The 22,253-nt window shown below is 40.3% G+C and overlaps 1 protein-coding gene across 3 annotated transcripts in view; it reads left to right on the top strand.

Annotated features, from left to right (window-relative positions):
- Positions 1 to 248: 248 nt before the first annotated feature.
- RRBP1 (ribosome binding protein 1) overlaps positions 249 to 22,253 on the top strand; it is a 113,224-nt gene continuing 91,219 nt past the window's right edge. For 2 of the 3 annotated variants that reach the window (XM_061585578.1, XM_061585567.1), the window contains exons 1-4: positions 249 to 549; positions 7,875 to 8,555; positions 14,328 to 14,476; positions 16,384 to 16,506. In XM_061585578.1, coding sequence (XP_061441562.1) covers positions 7,895 to 8,555; positions 14,328 to 14,476; positions 16,384 to 16,506 — 933 coding nt within the window. In that variant the 5' untranslated portion in view covers positions 249 to 549; positions 7,875 to 7,894. Of the gene's footprint in view, positions 550 to 1,643; positions 1,797 to 7,874; positions 8,556 to 14,327; positions 14,477 to 16,383; positions 16,507 to 22,253 lie in introns of those variants that run through there. The other variant, XM_061585569.1, reaches the window with a different exon arrangement.

Genomic DNA, 22,253 nt, shown 5'->3' with positions numbered 1-22,253 from the left:
CATAAACTGATTGCTCGCTCTTCCGATGTGAAAGTGTACCAGCTGTCAACCACAACTCCCAGAATTCGCCCGCGTGGTCCTAGTCCTCCCTCTACTCCTGCCCTATTGGTCTTCCTTGCATTCCGGCTCGCCTCCCCTTCTCCTAACTTCCGAGCAGCCCGATCTTTTCACTGGGCCGGTACGGCTTTGACTGGCGGGCCTGACACCAACCCCAGTCCAAGGACCTCCTTAAGCGCTGGAAACGGGGCGGGGAGGGAGATACTCTTCGGGGGGGAAAACCTCATCGCCAGCTCTCGGGAGGTTTTTTAAAAAAAGTGCCACGACTTCACGCCGTCAGCCGCAGGAGGACGCGAGCAACGATCGCTGGCTGTAGATCTGTGTGCTCTCAGTCCTGGATAGCCTACGTTGGGAACGGGACTGTTTTTTAGCATCTCCAAACGTCTGCAAAGACGTCTGCAGGGAGAAAACTCGGGCAAGTGTTTTAACACTGCCTGTCCGAATCAGAAAGATTTCTGAGAAAGCTGCGGAGGGCCCGTGAAGGGGTGCACGGTGAGTAGAAAAAAGAAAACGTGAGTTTTGCCTTCCTACTCCGAGGAGCTCTAAACTGGGCGCCAGATTCGAAGAAATAGGACGCCGGAGCTGGAATGGATCAGGCAGGGGCGTGTGTTCAAGCAACACTGGAATGCTTCGCTGTCAGTGCAGAATGGAGGGTAAGGGCGGTGTGCCCTCGATTTTGGCCACCTGTAACTGGATTGTCATAGCCCAGCGGCGGCCTCTTCTTTAGCCTCAGAAAGTGAAATTGGCAGGGTGGACACTTGTATTTGTCGAGGGCTACGCTCACTGCTGCAGGGGGTTCAAGCCTTGGGCGGCTGTAGTAGAGAGAGGCTGCCGGAAGGCTCGAAAAGCCTAGCTGCGTCACAAACACAAGAGCCAACAACCTTAGCATTAATTAATCTGGAATAAACGGTCCCTCTTCCCGATCGCTATCAATGCAGACCAAGTCCCATTTAATCCATACAAGGATGAACTGAACGAATGGGAGAAATCCTTCCTCATTGTGGATAGGACAGAGAAGTCCTTCCTGGAAATTGAGCGCCTAATGACTAGTTTAGTAATCTTGGGAATGTGTCCCCGGAAGGCACTAAAACAGAGTTCGAGGACCCCCCTTTTCTGAAAAGCGAGGAGGACCCCTGGGGGTTGCCCTTAATGTTTCCGAATGCCTGATCTGTCGCTGGACATGCCGAAAGGGTAGGCAAGCAAGAGGCGGTGGTGGAGGGCGGAGGGCTCTGCTAGGAATATTCCAGTTTAAAGTAGCAATTTGCAGCACACTTGCTAAGAAGTAAGTCCCACTGGACTCCTTCACTAGGATTTACTTCCGAATGAACGTGCCTGGAATAGGCCTGTCAATCTCTGTTCCCCTCACGCAGCCGCTGTGTGCGGCTGCCTTATCTCCAGGAATTCCGAACCGTCCTCCCTATTGCCATGTGGGAAGGTTGAGGAGAACTGCGCCGTGCAGTTCTGAATCAGTCCGGCCAGAATGACGACGTGTCCAATTCTCCTGGTGGTAGGAGGAGGAGCGTTGAGCAGAGTTCCCCTGGGCTGTCCTAGAGTGGTGCCGTCTCCCACGGCCTTTTCCCTGAACTTTCTGCAGGTTCTTAAATTGCCTCTCCAGGACCGTTATATGGTGGGCTATTCTTGCCTTTTTCTCTCGAGCTGCTGCATTACTGTGTGGTGCACCTGATTCTCAGCTTTCTGACCTCTTCTGAGAACTAGAGTGTGTCTCATCTCATGCCCAGGTAGATTTTCTTTCCTTTTCTCCATGATATGTGAATCTATAGAGAAGGTGTTGCCAGACTCCTGTGTGTCCTGAAATACTGTTTGCTCATTTCTACAGCAGGTTGTTCTGTTTTCCAATCTTATGCATTTTTTACACCCCTTCTAAACTTTTTCTCTGGCCCTGGCTTAAAGATCCTCTTGTGAGGTCCAGCCTTTCTCATATGGTCTGATCAGGATTGGCCCATTTGTTGGCAAGATGGGGCATTGGTACCAAGGGGCTTGCATTCACTTCTGCACCCCCACAACTGCTGCTTTCTCTAGTTATGTTTAAGTTTGTCTGCCATTTTGCTGGGCTGCAGGACATGGAAAAGAATATTTTTAAAGCAGCTGCTGAATAGGAGGAGGCCACACAGAAAGTAACTGTAGTTGTGTCGGCCCATAAGAAAAAATGATGAAATCTATGTTAGGGCAATATCTTTATTAGACCAATCAAAACATAATTGAGTTTTCCAGAACTCTTCATGAGGCTGAATGATAAACAAATGGAGGCAGGAGACGACTTGGGTGGCAGTAACACTATGACTGCATCTGGTAAGGAAGAATGTGGGAGGAGGTAGCAGACACTCTAATGAGGCTCCTTTAGACACCATTCAGGTATCAAGTGACACCAAGGTCTACTGGGAAGAAGAAACACAACAGCTGATTTCCTTATCTCTGGAACTACAAAAAAAAAGCTGTTGCCCAGGTCTGTCTCCATCCTTATATAAAACACACAGGTTTCTTAACAGGTGGAAAACAGGAATCAAGAAAAACTAGGCAGTCTTTATATTAACAGAGGTGGACATTAATTTTAGGTGTGTTACATAGCATACAAGATTATTTTGACTGTTTGGTGAATGGACATTAAAAGATGGCAAGACAAAGATGGCAAATCTCTTAGAAGTGAGTTCCAGGTGCAGCCACTGAAAAATCTCTGTTCCTGGTTCTAACTAAGCGTATTTCTGAGGACGTCTAGATCTCAGCACATGTGCAAGCTCATATGGGAACAGGTGGTCCTTGAGTTATCTTGGTCCCAAACTGTGATGGATTTTTAAGGTCATCACCAGCACTTTGAATAGGGTCTAGAAATAAATTTGGAGTTGGTGCAATTGTTTCAATAAGGGAGTTATATGCTGCTAAGTAACTGGTCCCAGTTAACAAGCTTGACACCATATTCTGAGCAATTTGTAGTTTCTGCAGACTCTTCATAGGCAGCTCAACACAGAATGCATCATAATGAAATTAAGTCATGTGTTATTCTCTCCAGACTTTTCAGTCTCCTGAAATAGGCACATGAGCATTAGCTGGGCAAAGGACTTCTGGCCATGGGAGACACCTGGACATTCAGAGTCCAGAACAGCCTCCGCAAACTACAAACCTGGGTTTTTAAGAGGAGTGCTACCTCATTCAACATGGGATGAACATTCATCCCTGGAACTGTTCTGCTGACCTTGACCACCTCTGGATGAAGCTTTCATTTGTTTGCCCACTTCTAGGCTATTCTTGCCTCCAGACACTAGTTCAGAATTGCATTCAAACTGATTCTTGTACAAGATCATGATAAGATTGAATGCAGTTAATTACAACGGTTGTGACCATGACAGGAGTTCTATTTCTGTATGTTTACAGTTTTTAGGAAGGGCTTATCTATGTGGAAAAGTGGGTTCAGAATCATTTCAGTTTAAATTCAGGTTATGTTCCCAATAAAAAATAAGACTTCTTAAAGTGGAATTTAGGTATGGGATAGATTACTTTAAATTATGAATGAAACAAATTTGTGCGATAATGTTATGTAGACTAGCCTTTTAAGTTCATCAGTTAGAAATGATTATTAAAGAAGCAGGCATTCTTTTATTTACCTGTTTTTCATTTTCGTATTGTGGGATCCCAGGGCCACTCAGTTTTGGGTGCAAAGGACAACTTTTACCTTTAAAAGGAACAGCAATATCTTCCAAGTGCACAGTGCTTTTCTTTTCTCTTTAGGAGCAAATGGCAGCCATTCACTTATATGAAGGAAAGGAAAGGACTGCACCAAGTGGCACCACTGGAGTGAGAGAGCTAAACCTACTCCTTGTCCCTGGTGACCTTAGTCATTAATAATCAAGCATGCTCCAATCTGCATAGCCTAATCCTGGGTTCCGATGCTTGGTAAATATTAGCATAGTAGGTTGACAGCTGGCTTTTATATAGATAAGGCCAGCTCCCTGAAGAATTATTATTCAATTTAAGGAAGATGAATTGGAAGGGAAAGGGGAAAAGGTGGCTTTCTCAAATCTGGGCATTCATGTTGCTTTCATAAGGCATGTTATTGCTAGACTGTGATATTTTGTTTGCCGGAATATCTGGCATACACCGAAAGTTGCAATAACACAACTGCAATCACAGAAGTTGCCAGTTTTCTAGGGTGTTTGGACTGAAAATCTTTGGCTGCAAGAGTACTAGAATTCTCTTGTGTAATATTGGTTAACTTTTGTACAATGTAATGTTGATTTTTATTGCAGTACATCTGTACTCCACTGTTCAACTTCTCCCATATTGCAAGAGTATCCTCCTTCTTGTTTGGGTCTTTGTACAATTGTCCTTGGACAATTCTTGGACATAGAAGTGTATGTGTATGGATTACTTAATCCACCAAGGAACCCTTTCTATTCTTTCAATTAATTGGGAGTATTGTATCTTTCCAAGCAGGCTGACCAATGACATTTTATTGCCTAAGGCAGCATAATTTGCTGCCTTGACCCCAGTCAAGGTGAATAGTACCCAAGACCAGTCAAGCTGACAGAAAATCTTACAAACACCTCCTCCAGGCAGTAAAATACAATAATAATAAAGTTCCTAACAATTTGAATCCCTTTCATGACATCTGTAATTGGCTACGGCTGGCCTTAATTTTCTCCACCTTATCTTCAAGAATCTGAGCTTTAATTTCACTTCTTACCTTAGACGCTTCTAGTTACTTATTCCATTTGTTGTTCAATACTTCTTGATCTTCTTCTAAAATGCTAACAATTTTAAAGCTCTGGTGCAATTTTACTTCAGTCTCCTTGAGGTCTAATGGGCATCTTTCAATATTGTTTGATATAGTTATTAAATCCATTTTGATTTCATCAAATTTTGTGCAGATACTTTGTTTAAAACTTGAATTGAGATTCTAAAAATTGCTTAGCTAACTTCCATTACTAAAAATTGCTTAGCTAACTTCCATTACTACCCTAATGTGAAGGATTACACAACGGATGTTCTTGTTTTTGAAATATTGTATGCCCTGGCCAATGAGCATTCAGGTTTCCGAGGTACCAGAGAGATGAAGAAGGCAGACTGAGATGTAGGTTTACTTAAAGGAGATAGTTTATTGGGTAACTTTCAGCACTCAGGCGCACCCAACGTGGAACAGACTGCACGTCTTTCACAGAGCGTGACCAGTTCTGAACAACCCACTGGGCACAAGAAGCACTTTTATAGGATAAATGTTTACCAGCTGAAAGATGAGATTACATAATTGATTAATTATTATAAAGCATTAAATCATCGCATCTCAGCATATAAATGCTAGAAAAGGCTACATCATCCTACTAATTACTACAAAGAATTAAGTCATCTCTTTAATTGCATAGCCCTCCAATGATGGGGCTCTTTCCCAGGATCATACAACATAACAATATTGATAAGCTGTATGCCCCTAATTGCCTGGCAGGGAGTTAACTGCTCCAAGGCCTACCCTATCTGCTTAACAAGGCACCTTCCCAGCATCACACAGACACTCTTGGCAGAGCATCACACCGAATGCTTGTTAGGAACCTCAGATTAGACTCCAGGTGGCTCTGATCTCACATTGGCCGTCCTTGACCCATATCCCTGCATGCTTAGACGCTGAATGCTAAACTAACGAGAACTAACGCTGGGGGGGTGGGGAATACTAGCCCCCCTTGCCTACAGGCAGCTATTCTGCTGATACAGCTGCTGAGCTTGCCCACGGGCCAATACACTAATTCAGGGTTTTGTTTTTTTGAAACCCTTACAACTAACATTTATATTCTGGAACTGCATAAAATTGATCATAGTAGCAGTGAAAGTGCTTTGCCATATTGGGAATAATTATAGTACAGATCAGGTTTTGTATAAGCACAGTGAAGTGAAATAACTTCCCCAATATGAGCTAAGTGAACTCTCCCTGACTCTGGAATTGAAATAAACCTTTAGCAAGAGGCATTAGGCTTCAGTAACAAAACAGTATGGAATTTAGCTTGTCACTAAATTTGGGTGGGAGGTGAGGAGGTGAGACAGAAAAGGACAACAAAGTATAACAGCTTTAATAGGAGTGACTCGTACAAAAGACTGGTGCTGATGCTGGAACCCACCTAATTGTTCTCGAGCAGAGCATGACTAGCAGTAGCAGCCAGAGGCTTGCAGCCAGGCAAGGAGGCAAAGAGAGGCCAAACTACTCAGTGGAGACATGATGGCCAGGAGGAAGAGGAGGGGAGCAGCCGAAGAAACATCTGCAGCAGTGGTATGGAGGCCTCTGGCTGAGCAACTGGAGTCAACATCACGAGTTAAACAGCCCAATAGCAACACGCAACACAGGGACTGGCATCCAACGTGGGTGGCAAGAAACGGGCATGGGGAGGCACTGATCCACAACTCTTCCTCCCCCCCCACTTGATAGAAATAGTTCATCCCACCTCATCTGGTGATGAATTACTGGGCTTCAATCCCCTGGGCATCCAACATGGGGTACAGAATTTCAGTCATGTACCCAACAACAAAAGTGCATCTTCAGCAACCCAAACTCAAGTTCAGTGACCATCTGTGTGGACTTGTGTGCCCTGTTATAGTGGATCCCATGGCTGTGGCATCAGAAGACAGGGCTGCCATGAATAGCTCCCATCACCTGCAGGAACAAGGATGGGCAGTGAGTACCCTAAGGGTCTTCTGCACACTCTGTTTGCCTGTTGAGGCACCTTCCCAGCAGCCAACTGCGCTTCTGGGGTGAGGACTCAGCAGGCTGGAAGTCTCTAGCATCTGGGAGTCATGCATACTGCATATGAACTAGTTGTGCGAATCCCTATGTATCACATGCTGCTAGCACACTGATATTGTTCAAATCATGGCAAGGGGGTACCCAACATAGCCCCATCTTTCAGCAAGTGAAGGAATAGCTGCTCCAATGCCTGCTTTGCTCTTCTCTCCCCATTTCTTTTTTCCTGTTTGTATCATGTCTATTAGACTGCAAGCCTTCATATATTTTTAGTATATGTACAGCACTTAAAATATGTGCAGTGCTCTATAAGTATTAAATAATATTTTAGTGATTACTGTACATATGGGACCTGTTTTGGTGTGCAAGTGTCAAAATGAACATCTCATTGCCCACACCAATGACTGCAGGAAACCTCACAATCACACAGAACTCCTCCCAGAGCTGTTAGTTAAGACCCCCCTCAGCCATGAGGTTCTGGTGATGTTTGCTGTAGCCTAGGAGTTGCCAATCTTTTTGGACTGGGGGGTACATTTTGAATTTTGGGAGAGTGCTTAGGATGCCATTCACAAAATGGCTGCCACAGGAGTGTGGCATAATAGAAAATGGCTGTCATGGAGGCATGGTATAACACACAATCAGAGACAATTGGCAGTCAGTGCAGATCTTTGAGCAGAAGTATAATATACTGACAGAGTCTCATTTCTGTCAGCAACTGTGCTGCAACATTATGTGCTAACTGCAATTTCCAGACCAAGCACAAGGGAAGCCGCACATAGAGTGCACATCGGTAATCCAATCTTGAAGTTATCAGTGCTTGAAATACTGTGGTTAAATTATTCTGGTGCAGGAATGGCCAAAGCTGTTGTACCAGCTTTAGTAGGAATTCCTTGTTATCATTGATAGCTTTCGAGTGCCAGGTGCTGTTCTTCAGTAAAATCTGACTCTGTGAGTACATTCTACCTAGGTAGCTCCTGAGGGTACTTCCAGGTCAAATGTACAAGTAGGCTGTTTTGCTATGAAAGAGTCTACCAGTACCAGTGTGTTCATATGTCAGTGTTAATTTACTCAGTTTGTTTTGCAGGTTAAGACCAGGGAGCAAGAATGGATTTTTATGACCCTCAAACCCTAGGTGTCATGGTCTTTGGAGGATTCATGCTGGTCTCAGCAATTGGGATATTCCTGGTCTCCACCTTTTCCATGAAGGAAACTTCTTTTGAAGAAGCTTTGGCAAAGCAGCGCAAGGAGCTCGAGAAAGCCAGCCCCCACAAGGCAGAAAAGAAAAAGAAAGAGAAACTTGCTGAGAAGAAAGGAAGGGCAAAAAAAAAGGAGAAACCCAATGGAAGAATATCTGAGCCAGACGGGGGTCTGGATGCTTCTGACAGTTGTAAAGACAAGAGCCCTGAACCAGTTTTGGTCATTGAACCAACAGTCTTTGAATCACCCATTGCATCTCTTTCGGCTCTTGAGGAAAAGCCAGCCCCATCTCCTAAAGACAAGAAAAAGAAGGAAAGGAGAGTGGTGAAGGTAGAGCCAGTTCCCAGCCTGACAGTTTTTTCTCCACCAATAAGTGCCTCAAAAGATCTGGTTTCTGATGTGTCTTCCAAGGAAATGCTAGTAGGTCCTCTTCCACTAGCTGGAGCTCAGCAGAATGCTTCATTAACTAATTCTATCAACAAAAGCCAAGCTCTTGGAAACCAAGAGGAACTAAGGCATGATGGAGCTTCTAACAAGAAAGCCATTGCTCCAAAGAAAAGTGAATCAGGTAAGAATTGTTGCAAATGACAGATTCTAGCATGTACATGTGTATTAATTATTTGATTTATAGCTCATTCCAAAGGTTTAAGATGGTACCAATGCTTCTTCTCACACTGCATAGTTAAAGTATGGAATTTTCTCCAACATGCATGGCTTTAAAAGAGGATTAGGTGGGAAATGTATTTATCCCAGAAGGTGCCCTAGGTGGCAACACTAAAAGCACTCCAAAACTTCTTAAAAACGTAAAGCAACTTAAAAAGCAATTCTAGCACAGACACAGACTTTGATAAGGCTTCTACTTAAAAGACTTGTTGAAAGAGGAAGGTCTTCAATAGGCACCAAAAGATAATGGACATGGCGCCTGTCTAATATTTAAAGAGGGAATTCCAAAGTGTCAGTGCCACAACACTGAAAGTCCGCTCCTTATGTTGTGCCAAACATCCTGATAAGATGGTATCTACAGGAAGCCTTCACCTGCAGAGTGCAGTGAGCAACAGGGTATATAAGGGTAAGATGATTTTTCAGGTATCCTGGTCCCAAGCTGTGTAGGGCTTTGTACACCAAACCCAGAACCTTGAACTTGGCCCAGTAAGTAATGGCAGCCAGTGCAATTCTTTCAACAGCAGAATGACATGTTAGCGATACCCTGCCCCAATGAGCAGTTGTACTGCTGCATTTTGCACCAGTTGCAGCTTCTGGACCACCTTCCAGACCACATCATGGAAGATAAGACTACCAGTGGCTTCTAGCCACAATGGTTGTGCTCTTCCTCCACTGTTGAGTCTGTATGCTTCCGAATAGCAGTTGCTGGAAACCATAGGAGGGGAGAATGCTCTTGTGCTCAGGTTCTGTTTGTTGGCTTCCTGTAGACATGTGGCTGTCTACTGTGAAAACAGAATGCTGGATTAGATGGACCACTGGCCTGATCCTGCAGGCTTTTCTTATGTTCCTGTGGATACACAACACATGCAGTATCTATAAGTCCTTCTAAATGCTGAACTGTGCTAGCTAGGCGGGCTTAGAATTGGCCAAATTGCTTTATCAGGCCTCTCTTTGTTCCAGAAGTAGGGATGGCAAAGGGACAGGGCCTAGTCACAGCAACAGAGCTGTTGTCAGAAACCAGGAGGAAAGGAGAGGGGGACATTTCTCCAAAGAAAGAGGCCTGAGGCTCTTTTACCAAGCCTGTTATTTAGGGTTGCCAGGTCAGAAGCATCCCAAACCTGAGATTTCAGGGACAGGCCCTAGTGATGTCATTAAGCAAGATACATTAAGCATCAACCACAGTTGTTTTAGAGCATACCATTCAAAAAAAAATCTGATTGGAAATTAAGATAGAAATCTTAATTAAATGAGGGTGATCCCACATCCAGTTGAAATGACGGGATTATTCCTTCTCACCTGCTTAGGGAGCCTGGGTAGGGAACATTTAATCTAGACTACTTGCTTCTGGCAAGAAGGGTTTAAGTGCCCTCAGGCCAGGCTAGGCCAGTCACCAGAAGGCCATTGTAGGAAAAAGGGAGCCTCGTGTTGTGGAGATGTTAGATGGGAGCACTCAGGAGTAAAGATGGATGACCCTGAAGGCTGCAATTCTAAAGACACTTATTAAGGGACTAAACCCCCAGAACTCAACAGGACTTACTTCTGAATATATATGGTTAGGATTGTGCTGTTGGTAAGGTTTGATGAAGGATCCTCTGCAAAAATATCAAAGCAGGCTTGGCAACCCCCTGCCTGGAATGCCTTGCTTGCCTTTTAATGTGGCTGCTCCAAACTTCCTTATAGACTTGACCCTTCACTGCATTGAGAAATGAGAAAGAGTTAAGAAGATTCTCTACCCTTTTCTGCCTACCCTGTGGGCTGCTATAAACTCAGTTTGACAGCCAACCCAATTCCAGTGAATAATAATTGAGAAAACACACATTGTGTAGTCTAGCTTCCCGGGCAGTAGATTGGGAACAACAGCAATTGAAGCCACAGTTCCCGGAATGTGAATTCTCTTTTACCACTATTAGACAAGAAACAAATGGTCATGCAACCAACACAGGTGCATCATCAGTGGGTTTAAGGGGGTTGAGTTGAGCGCAAGGAATCACTGTTGTTGCTTCTATGGATGTAAGTGATATCAGAGGTAAATGAAATATAAAGAGAAAAAGAAAAGACAGTGATGATTTCCTAAATGCAGTACTATACCAACCACAAGATGCCTATGAGTAAGGCAGAGAACTCAGCATCCCGCAACCAGTCAGGGTTCCTAACCAAGAGTAAAAAAATCCTGGCAACCAGTCAGCCAGCCAAGGTCACAGAAATTCCTATGCAGCACAACCTGACCTAGGGCTGCAGTTAGTGCAGAAAGCTGAGCCATGATTGCTGACATGAGTAAGACCCTATCTGCACATAATACCTCTGCACTGAAATCTGTACTGGTTGCCAATTTGCTACCAGGCCAAGTTCAAGGTGTGTTTTCCATGTTATGGATTCCACATAGTTGTTTTGCTCTTGTAAGAAATGGATCTTTTAGTGTGGCAGCACCTACGCTTTGGAACTCCCTGCCTATTGACATTAGGCAGACGCCTTCATTGTACTATTTTGACACTTGCTAAAAACATTTTTGTTTAGGCAAGCCTATCCAGGCATGTAGAAGCTATTATGGTTTTTATTTTTATCTCATTCTTGGTTTTATTATTTTGAGAATGTTTTTAAATACCTGTGTTTAACTTTTTGCCAATAATTTCACTGTTTTAATTCCTTCTGTAAACCACTTTGAGGGGTTTTTTTTACAATAAAGTGGTATATAAATGTTGTAAATAAAATACATACAGTAGGGCCCTGCTTACCGGCATTCCGCTAATGCAGCGGCTTTCATTCCCCATTTTAAAGCCGATTTTGCTGCTTTTGCGGCGTTTTGTGGCATTTTTGCGTCATTTTTGCGCAACGTGCCCCATTATACTCAATGGGGTTCCGCTTTAACAGCAGTTTCCGCTTTATGGCGGGGGTCCGGAACGGAACCTGCCGTATAAGCGAAACCCACCTGTAAATAAATTTTGGAGTCACTGTAGCCGTTCAGTCTCTTTCCTCTTTTAGGCACAAAGGAATCTGCCTTATACTGACTCAGGCCATTTGGTGCCACCTAGCTCAGTACTGGTGACATGGACTAGCATTGGCTGTCCAGGATTCCAGGCAATAGTCTTTTCCAGAGATTGGATTTTGGACCTTTGCATGCAAAGCATGTGCCCTACCACTGAGCTATAGCCCTTTCCCTGTTTAAAAAAGTATCTTTTAAAATTGTTCTTTTCAATTCACTAATGAATGCAGAGCAAACCTAGCGCAGATCCATACCATTCATTTAAAGCACATTCAACACACATTTGAAGCACATGAATCCCACCACAGAATCATGGGAACTGTTGTTTGTTAAGGGTGGTGAAAACTATAACTACACTTCCCAGGATTCTTTGGGGGAAGTCATACGCTTTAAATGCAAGTTGGATGTGCTTTAAATGTATTGTGTGGATCTACTTAATAAACTCTGCCTGCATGTAAATCATTTTAATTAATTTTTAAAAATGGAAATGAGCTACAAAGTTTACTGGGTGATCGTGGGCTCACCCTCTCAGCCTAAGCTGCTCCTCAGAGTGAAAACAACAGAGAGGGGCTATGACTGCCCCAAGGAAGAAGGGCACACTTAAATGTAGAGGAAATAATGATGTACAATGATAGTATGAAATCAGATACTTACTGGGACATAGTATGAAGAAATAAATACAGTAAATATGACTGTCAAATATTTTTATTCCCTTTACACAACCTGTAAAGATATTGTGTGCAGAAGACTGCAACCTCAAGTGATAAGGAACTTCACTCACTCAACCCAAAGTTCAGAATCATGTCATTTTAAGCTGTTTTGCAACTGTTTCATACTTGTTTTATGGTTTAAATGGATTTAGTTCTTGTTGTGAGCTGCCTTGGTTTCCAACCCTACCTCACAGGATTGTTGGAAAGACTCCATATACACGCACACATTGGAGATGTAAAAATACATACACCCCATAAATGTATAGTTTATTATATAAACATGTATAGTATTATGTATAAACATAATAGTTTATTGTCAAAACCAGTTGGTCAATGCAGAACTTTTTTTAAAAATAAAATAAAATCAGTATTAGTTTCCTAGAAAATAAAAGCAGTGACTCCTAGGTAAGCCTTGCTTAATTGCTTTATAAAATAGGATTGGAGTGGGAGAGAAAGATTTACAACACAAACACAATCCTTTGCTATGTTTCCTCAAAAGTCCCAATCAGCACAATCCTAACCATGTCTACTCAAAACTAAATCCTATTGAATTCAATGGGGTATACTCCCAGTATATGGGATTAGCATTGCAGGTTTACTCCCAGAAAAGGGAGTATAGGATTAAAGCTTCATACTGGGAAGGTTTTCAAAACAGGCTATGAATTAGGCAAATGAACTGCCATCTTCAACAGACCAGGAAAATTTAAACAAGTTGCACGTACAAATTATTTGAAAGATTTATGGCCTTACAATGTGTTCTAGCTATTGCTTGGAGGTTAACAAATCCCTTGTCAATCACAGCCCTGACTTTACTTATTGGCTACATACCTGAAAGTGTGGGGTTAGAGCAGCCAGCTACGAGGTCATTTAACAGAAGTTGGTGAGGCTGACATTTTGGTGTATATCTGTTGAACCAGACCACATAGAAACTTAATTTTTAAAAAATGAAAGCAAGAGTCGAGATTGGAGTGGCTCACCTGGAGACCGGAGAGGACCCCAAAAATCTGGAGTCTGTGAGCAAAACCTGGCAACCCTGCTGTTACTGCCTCTTGCTCTCCCCACCCTTTCCTCTCAAGCCTTGACTGCCAAAGAGGATGATTCCCATGGAGTACTTGGCCTCAACTAAGAACAAACACAGCATAGATATTATCCCTTAATGCACCAAATGTAGAAGGAGAAAAGGGCTGCTGCTGATTCATATAAGGCTAGCATGCAACCCTGTGATTGGCCAAGTGTCTTCTGCATTGAGACATCAGTATGTCCTCCTCACACAGCCTCCAATTCCAGCCTCAATAGGAGGGTTGGGCAGATTTTCCCACTCCCCCGTATATTGTAGCAGAATGAGATTCCCAAGAAAGAAAAAGGCCTCCCCTTCTTCATACAAGAAGTTTACAACACCCTCTAGGCAAAGAAATGCATCTTGGGCCTGAGTGTTGCATATGTCTATGATATAGCCAAGAATCGTTTTATAATGAGGTAGTAGTGTGTCTTACATAAAAAATCTTGTTACTAAACTGTTTGCATGAATAAAGTTTATCTTAAAAAGCATTTCACGCATTCCATATTTCATAGGACTTCCTCCCCGCATGTCCCCCCAAATTCTGTTGAATTTTTTTAAAAAACCTCCCCATGTTTCGCCAAGCCATTTCCCCTACCTCCAAATCAGGAAATGGGTTGTTCCTCCCATACAGGCGACTCTCAGTTGGTTGCGTATGGCAAATAAGAATTCTCTCTAAGAAATAAGTATTACAAAATATTTTTTATTTTCTTTTAAAGCACACAACGGCGCCTATGTGGCAGGCAGATTATTAACATTTTGCTGGATTTGTAACTTCATTGGACTTGTTGCAAGAGTGAAGAAATCTTTTGGAAGAAGGGGTTCTGAGTGTATTTGTAAACAAATGAGCAGTGGAAAGTTTTTCCTATTTTGTTGGTCCCTGGCTTTTAAAATTCTCAGTTACTTCTCTTCTCCCCCTTCTCTTTTTAGGTACCACAGATGTAGAGAGTATACTTAGCCTTCCATACAAGACCTTAATTTCCGTAATTAACAGCATGGTTTTTGGTGAAGGTGAGGCGCAGCAACTGATTGAAATTCTGGCAGAGAAGGCAGGAGGTGCTCAGGATCCATGGTTTCTGGTATGGACATCTTTTGATCATCACAGCTCGGCTGTGACTATAGTTCCACCCATCATCATTTCCTTTCTCCATGAACACTTCATGGTTGAGTGCAACTGTGAAATGGCAGCGTTAAGCCCAATTCTCCAGGAGAACCAGTTTGCTTCCAATTTTAATTTGAGGATTCCCAAACGGTTGAATCAGCATGCACTTAGGGATCAAATCTCAGATTGGAGGCGAGATAGCCAAGCTGTTCTGTCAGCCAGAATGACTGGAACAAACTTGCCTGAGTATTTAAACTGTTTCAAAGTTATCACACACCAAGATTCCTGGGGCTTTAGTGCTGGCAACCCCAGTTGAGCCTACAATGTGCAATAATGGAAGCATGACTGTCTCCACCACTGTTTGGGCACTTAATACTGTTTAAGTACCCATTAATTCAACATGCCTTGTGACAGAGCTTCAACCTGGGCAAGTTAAACTCCCTTTACTCTAACAGGAGTGGCATTCTGCTAAGAGCAATGCACACCCTGTTGTCTGGGCCCCACAGCTAAGACCATGAATTACACAGTGGATTTTGTTTATCTTGAGGACATTAACCCCACACCACAGGTTAAGGAAGAGCCCAGACTATTTTGTTCCTTCTCCCTTAGGGATGAAAGATCTGTTAATTTCAGTTCTCTTGGTTTCTCACTTTTTCCAATCTTAAATTCAGTTGTCCACATTACTGCACTAATTTGCTTTTGTTTTTTTTAAAAGTACTCATGAAAATTCTCCAGCATTTTAGTGCAGATTTCTGCTAATAGTTTTGTAGGCAGTTTTGACTAATGTACACATTTTTGCAAGCCATTTCTGGTTATATGAAGCATTTTTGTATATTATTTTCACTCTTATATTCATTTTTATGCACACTTTCCCCCAACATACGCATTTCTGTAAACACTGGTTGGTAAACTGCAAATTCGAATAAGTTCGTCTTTCGAGGGATGGCTGTATTTCGGTGCTCATATTGTTTCAGAAATTGCAAATTTGATAGATTCAGCTTTAAATGTGAACTGAATTTAATTTCTTCCCCATCCCTATTATCCCTATGACTGAAAAGCAGCATGTCTAAATTAAAGTGTGTCCTTGGCCACTAAAATGGCCATGAGATAGCTTGTATGAAAGGGGATCTAACCCAAGCCTCTGACTTGGCCCAGTTAGGTCTCCAGGTTTTTTTTTTAAGACCCAAACATAATTTCTTACGATATACTGGCCACAAACAAAATTTAAAATGTTACAGAATATAAAGTACACAGCACAGTATTCAACTAACTTTATGTGTTAGCGCTAGAATTAGTGCTAGTGCAACAGGGTTCCCATCTCCTCCCTCCCATGTGCACCCTTCTTGCACACCACACCATCCCCAATCAGCTCTGGAGGGTTGGAGGAACTCCCAGAACATGTGGGGGGTGCATGGTGGGAGGAGAGGGGGAGACTGTTCTGTCATGCAAGGAGAAATCCTTGTGCTGGTGAAATGATTGCCTTAGTACTATCCTGACTGCAAACCATAAGTTTGTTAAAAGACAGGGTTTTTTTTAGAAAAAAAGCAGTCATGGATTGTCTATGCAAAATGGCTACATTTAGAAATTTTGCAACTTGCTCCCTGATTAAAAAATTGGAGGCTGAGGCAGTGGTCTCAAGTCAGCTGATGAGAGAGCTGGGGCTGCTAACAAATTTTTTATAGCATAAGCTTTTGTGAACTGTTTTCATCAGGCAAATAACTATGAAAAAATAGTGGCTGTTGCTTGTGGCCTTCCAGTGTTTGTCATTGTGATCCCAAGCAATGATACTAAGCAAAGCATATGAGAGAATAATGTGGTAGTTTTGAGTACTACATTCAGTATGGAATTCTTAGTTTGATTTCTGAACATTGATTTTTGTTACAGGCAACTCAGAAAAGCGACCCCATTGCTGTTCTGAAACGACACCTAGAAGATAAAGAGAAGCAACTTGCAGTGGAGCAGGAAAATGCAACTGCTGCAAAAGCTAAACTGAGGGAACTGTCAAAGGTAGGTTCTTATATTGGCATATGAAGGCCTTGGAAGTGGAGCTTAGAATATTCAGAACCAGCATTTTGAGTCCAGTTACGCAAAAGCAACTGCTTGTCTGCAACATCCTAGGCATGTTTGGTATTTTCATTCCTCCCCATAGCATCTACTGGCAGTGTGAACACTCTCTCTGCTCAAACATTATGGAGTTTTTCTGTTTGCTCTAAATGGCATGCTCTCAGGGCTAACATTCCCAAGGCATCTGCTTTAAGATGGATTTGCAAATTCATATAATCAAATCTTGGCTATAGGCTTTCTGCATGCGTGTGAGTGTGGCTTCCTGCTTTGCTCCGTACCGAGGTGTGTATCAGGTGACCTGGTACAACATATGAAGAAACAAATTATTACAGAATATAATCAGTCAGTCTTTTCCTTTTGAGGAACTCTGGTCTGATCTGATACTCTTTTGAGTGTATTTAGAATAGTCAGAATTCTAGTGGATAGAATAGCATATGAAAATGCTCAAAATTAGACTGAAAATTTTGTCATGTGGGGTATCATTGCCTTTTCTGACATGTTTTATGAGATCAGAGTGATATCAAATATGACATTACTCATATCTAAGTAGATAGGTTCCACCACAGGGTCACCATTAGTGACCCTCTGACAAAACATTTTGTAGACCAGGCCTTAAGATGCTAAAGTAATTTTTGGGAACCATCTAGTGTTCTAATGTGAGAAACTACCCTCACTTTTGAGACGGATGTGTAACTCCATTCCAGGTCAACCCTATAACCAGGAGACTTCAACACTTCTTAAATGGTTATATCCCCTGCTCCCCAACTGAAGAGCTGTTATAGTATCCAATAGCTACAGAGTGAAAATGAGCTCACTTAAAGCAAAAGGTTTGAGCTTTGTTATCTTATAGCAGGGGTGGAGAACCTTGGGCCTGGGGATCACATATGACCTTCCAGGCCTTTCTCTCTGACCCCTGGGTCTTTCCACAGGCCACACCCCTCACTGGCCCTGCTCTGCACCCTCTCAAGTACTTTTGGTAGGCTGGACTGTGTCCTTGAAGTATGATAATTCACTTTGCTTGCTATGATGGAGGAATGTGTCTGTGGAGAGACCTTTGACTGTTTTTTGTTTTATTTTTTATTTTCAAATAATATAGAAAAGGAACTATAACATATTTCCCCTCTCTCCTCTCTGACAACCCCATTTTCATTCCATGAGAGAGCTATTACAGTGTTTAAGTCAAACATAAGAGTTCATCAAGCCAACCACAGTCTGGTAAAGGGTTTGGGTACTTGGCAAAGATTTTCCTCCATGGTTGTAAATTCAATAAAGGGCATCCATTGGTCAGTAAAAGTGTCTTTCTTCTTAGTGCCTGCTGCTAGTTTCAAGTTTTGTGTCAGTTTCTCCAGCAAAGCAAATTCCCATAATTTTCTATACCATCGATCCAGTGTTAGTCCATCTAGGTTTTTCCAGCACAGAGCAATTGAATGATGGGCAGCTATCAGCATGAATCTATTAACTTTTTATACTGTAAATCGGAGTTTTGGTTAATAAAAAGATTTAATAAAGCAAGTACTGGTGTGAGTTCTATTGTTTGTTTACTTATTTTGCTTATTTCCCTTTGTACTCCCCTCCAAAATTTCTGAACATTCTCACATTCTCACCACATATGGCTGTAACAGCTGAGAGCATCGCAACCTCTCCAACACAATCTAGATGAAGATCCTGAAATTTGTGCTATTTTGATTGGGGTCATGTACCATCTATGTATAATTTTTTTTTTTGTAATAATTTTTATTATTCAAATTTTTATAAAACAGACACAACAAAATCAAACAACAAAAACAATACAACAAAAATAAAAAGAAAAAACTTGACTTCCGATTTGTTACAGATCAGCTATAGGTACATAATATATATCAAACTTGACCCCTAAAACATACAAAGTTCACTTTTTTCCATAGTCTATCTTGATTAATCATCAAATCCCATTATCATCATTTCATTTTTTTCTTTCAACAAAAAGTCCAAAAGAGGCTTCCATTCCTTAAGAAATGAATCTGTCATTTTTTCTCTGAGAAGGCATGTCAATTTGTCCATCTCGACTAAGTCCATTAGTTTCAATAGCCATTCTTCCATTGTTGGTATTAATTCCATTTTCCACTTTTGTGCATATAATAATCTTGCTGCCGTGATCATATATAATATTATTCTTCCATATTTCTTTTCTTTTTGTTTACCCGTAAAGCCCAATAGAAAAAATTCTGGCTTTGACTGAATATTTATCTTCAAGATTTTTTGCATCATCCTACCTATCTGTGCCCAGAATGATTTTGCCTGTTTACACGACCATCACATATGGTAGAAAGATCCTTCTTGTTGTTTACATTTCCAACATACATTAGAAACATTACTATACATTTTTGACAACTTTTCTGGAGTCATATACCAACGATACATCATTTTATAAAAATTTTCTTTAAGATTATAACATAATGTAAATTTCAAACCTTTTTTCCACATATTTTCCCATTGATCCATTTGTATATTATAGCCAAAATTTTTTGCCCACTTGACCATACACTCTTTTACTTGTTCTTCTTCCATATCCATTTTCAATAAAAATTTATACATTTTTGCAATTATACATTCATCATTTGTACACAAATCTACTTCAAAATCAGATTTATTTATTTCAAACCCATACCGTTTTTTATCCATTTTGTATCTTTCTAACAATTGTAAGTAGGCAAACCATTGAGAATTATATCCTTCCTTTATTAGTTGTTCTCTCTCTTTCATTATATATTCTCCATGTACATTTTCTAATAATTCTTGGTAAGTTAACCAATTCTCTTTTCCAGCCATTTCTCTTCTATAAAATGCTTCTTGACTTGAAATACATAGTGGTATTTTCGAAAAGAATCTTGTTTTGTATTTATTCCATATTTTCAACAAAGGACGTCTTATAAAATGATTGTTAAAATCCACGTTAACTTTTACTTTATCATACCATAGATATCCATGCCATCCCCACTTCAGGTTATGACCCTCCAAATCTAATAATCTTTTGTTCCTCAATACAATCCATTCTTTTATCCAGACTAAGCAACAAGCAGCAAAGTAAAGTCTCAAATTTGGTAAACCCAATCCTCCTCTTTCTTTGGCGTCTTGTAGTAATTTAAATTTAATTCTTGGTTTTTTCCCCTGCCAAACAAATTTAGAAATATCTTTTTGCCATTGTTTAAAAGGTAAATCAGAGGATATGACAGGTATTGTTTGAAACAGAAACATCATTCTCGGCAATACATTCATTTTTATTACAGATATTCTGCCCATTAATGACAACTGTAATTTATCCCATCTTAACAAATCTTTCTTAATCTCTGACCATAATTTTTCATAATTGTTATGAAACAACTTTGAATTTTTATTTGTCATAATGATACCTAAATATTTCACCTTTTCTTCTATTTTAAAATCTATCTTCTCCATTAACTCTTTTTGATCTCTTAAAGATAAATTTTTCACCAGCATCTTCGTTTTTTGATTATTGATCTTAAATCCTGCTAATGGTCCAAATTCTTCTAATTTGTCCATCAATATTTTGATTCCTTCCAAGGGATTTTCTAATACAATTATCAAGTCGTCAGCAAATGCTCTCAATTTATATTCCTCTTTTTTTATCTTTAGTCCCGAAATCCTTTTGTCTTGCCTTATGTCTCTAAGCAGCACTTCTAGAACCAAAATAAATAAGAGAGGGGACAGTGGACATCCCTGTCTTGTGCCCTTTTGTATGTCACATGAGTCCGTTAAATCCCCATTGACAATTATCTGTGCCTTCTGTGATGTATAAATCGATGTGATCCATTTTATAAAATTATCTCCAAAGTCCATTTGCTCTAGAACCTTAAACATAAATTTCCAATTCAAATTATCGAATGCTTTCTCAACGTCCAGAAAAATCAAGGCTGCTTGTATGTCATTTCGTTGTTCAAGATACTCCAACACATTCAAAACATTCCTGACGTTATCACGTAATTGTCTTTTAGGTAAAAACCCCACTTGATCTTCCTGAATAAATTGTTGCAATATTATTTTCATTCTTTCTGCCAAAATCGTTGTAAAAATTTTATAATCATTATTCAATAAAGATATTGGTCGATAATTTTTTGTTTTAGTTAGATCCTGCTCTTCTTTAGGTATTAATGTTATATTGGCATTTTTCCAACTATCCGGTATCTTCCCTTCTTGCAAAATAGAATTCATTGTGTACTGTAAAGGTAATAGAAGTTCCTCCTCCAAGCATTTGTAATACATTGCTGATAGTCCATCCGGTCCTGGCGCCTTTCCTAATTTAATTTTACTTATAGCCTCAGATATTTCTCTTGACGTAATAGGACCATTAATAGCTTGTCTCTGAAAATCTGTAATTTTAGGCAAATTCTGTTTTGATATATATTCTTCTATTTTTTCAGAGGGAATTTCCTGACACTTGTACAAAGTTGAATAATATTGATGAAAAACCCCTTGGATTTTTACATTGTCTGTCAACATCTCATCTCCTTGTATCTTTAAAATAAGATTTTTTTGTCGTTCTTTTCTTAATTTATATGCTAACAATTTCCCCGGTTTATTTGCAAATTCAAAAGTCCTTTGTTTAGCAAAGTTTAATTTCCTTTCAATTTCTCTAACTGTCAACATTGACACTTGTTTCTGTAACATTTTAATTTGATTTACAGTAGAAGCTTTGGTTGGATTCTTTTTCAATTCTTCCTCTTTTTGTTTTATTTCTTCCAAGATTAATTGCATTTTCTGTTGTTTCTTCTTTTTTAATTCAGAGTTACATTTAATAAAATATCCCCTCATAAATGCTTTACTTGTGTCCCAAACAATATTTTCATCTGTTCCTTTATATAAATTGTGTTCAAAAAACTCTTTTAATTTCTTCTTACATTCCTGCACTATTTTATCATTCTGTAATAAAGATTCATTTAGTCTCCATTTAAATCCAAGATTTTTTTTTTTTTAAGTCAATATCACTGGATTGTGATCCGAAAAAGTTTTTGGTAATACATCCATCTTGGAAATATCTTTCACTAAACTTTTAGACATCCAAATCATATCAATCCTCGAAAATGTTTTATGCCTTTCTGAAAAATAAGTAAATTCCTTTGCATTATTATTTATATGTCTCCAAGCATCCACCAATTCCAAATTTTCCATCAATTCAAAACAAATATTCGGCAATTTGCCCTGTGAAAGTCTATCCATTTTTGGTGAAATTACCCCATTCCAATCACCCATGACAAACCAATGATCATATACAAACTCTGATAATTTTTCCATAAGTCCAGTATAGAACCTTGTTTTATCTTCATTGGGAGCATAAATGCCCACTATCAAAATTTTTGTACCCTGTATGGTAATTTCAACTCCCACAAATCTGCCACTATCATCCAATAATATCAATTTAGGGGACATCTATGTATAATTTTAAGTGCTATTTCTCTTACTGAAATGGACAGTTGAATACGGAAACTTGTCCCATATCGTATCCCAGTGTTCTTCATATATTTGTATTTTCAAATCATCCAGTATTTTTTAGGGCTAAGTTGCCTCCCATATCTTTACTTAGCAAAAAGGAGAAAATTTTGGCGACTAAGCCTCTATCATTGCTTTCCATATTCATTATCAATCTCTCCTGTTGTTAATTCCTGAGTTCCTTGTGTTTTTATATGTGGCTTGCA

This window comes from Rhineura floridana, chromosome 1, assembly GCF_030035675.1.
Source record: "Rhineura floridana isolate rRhiFlo1 chromosome 1, rRhiFlo1.hap2, whole genome shotgun sequence".
In the NCBI taxonomy this organism is placed as follows: domain Eukaryota; kingdom Metazoa; phylum Chordata; class Lepidosauria; order Squamata; family Rhineuridae; genus Rhineura; species Rhineura floridana.
The sequence above is the reverse complement of the archived record's forward strand: the minus strand, read 5'-3'. Positions and strand labels throughout refer to the sequence as shown.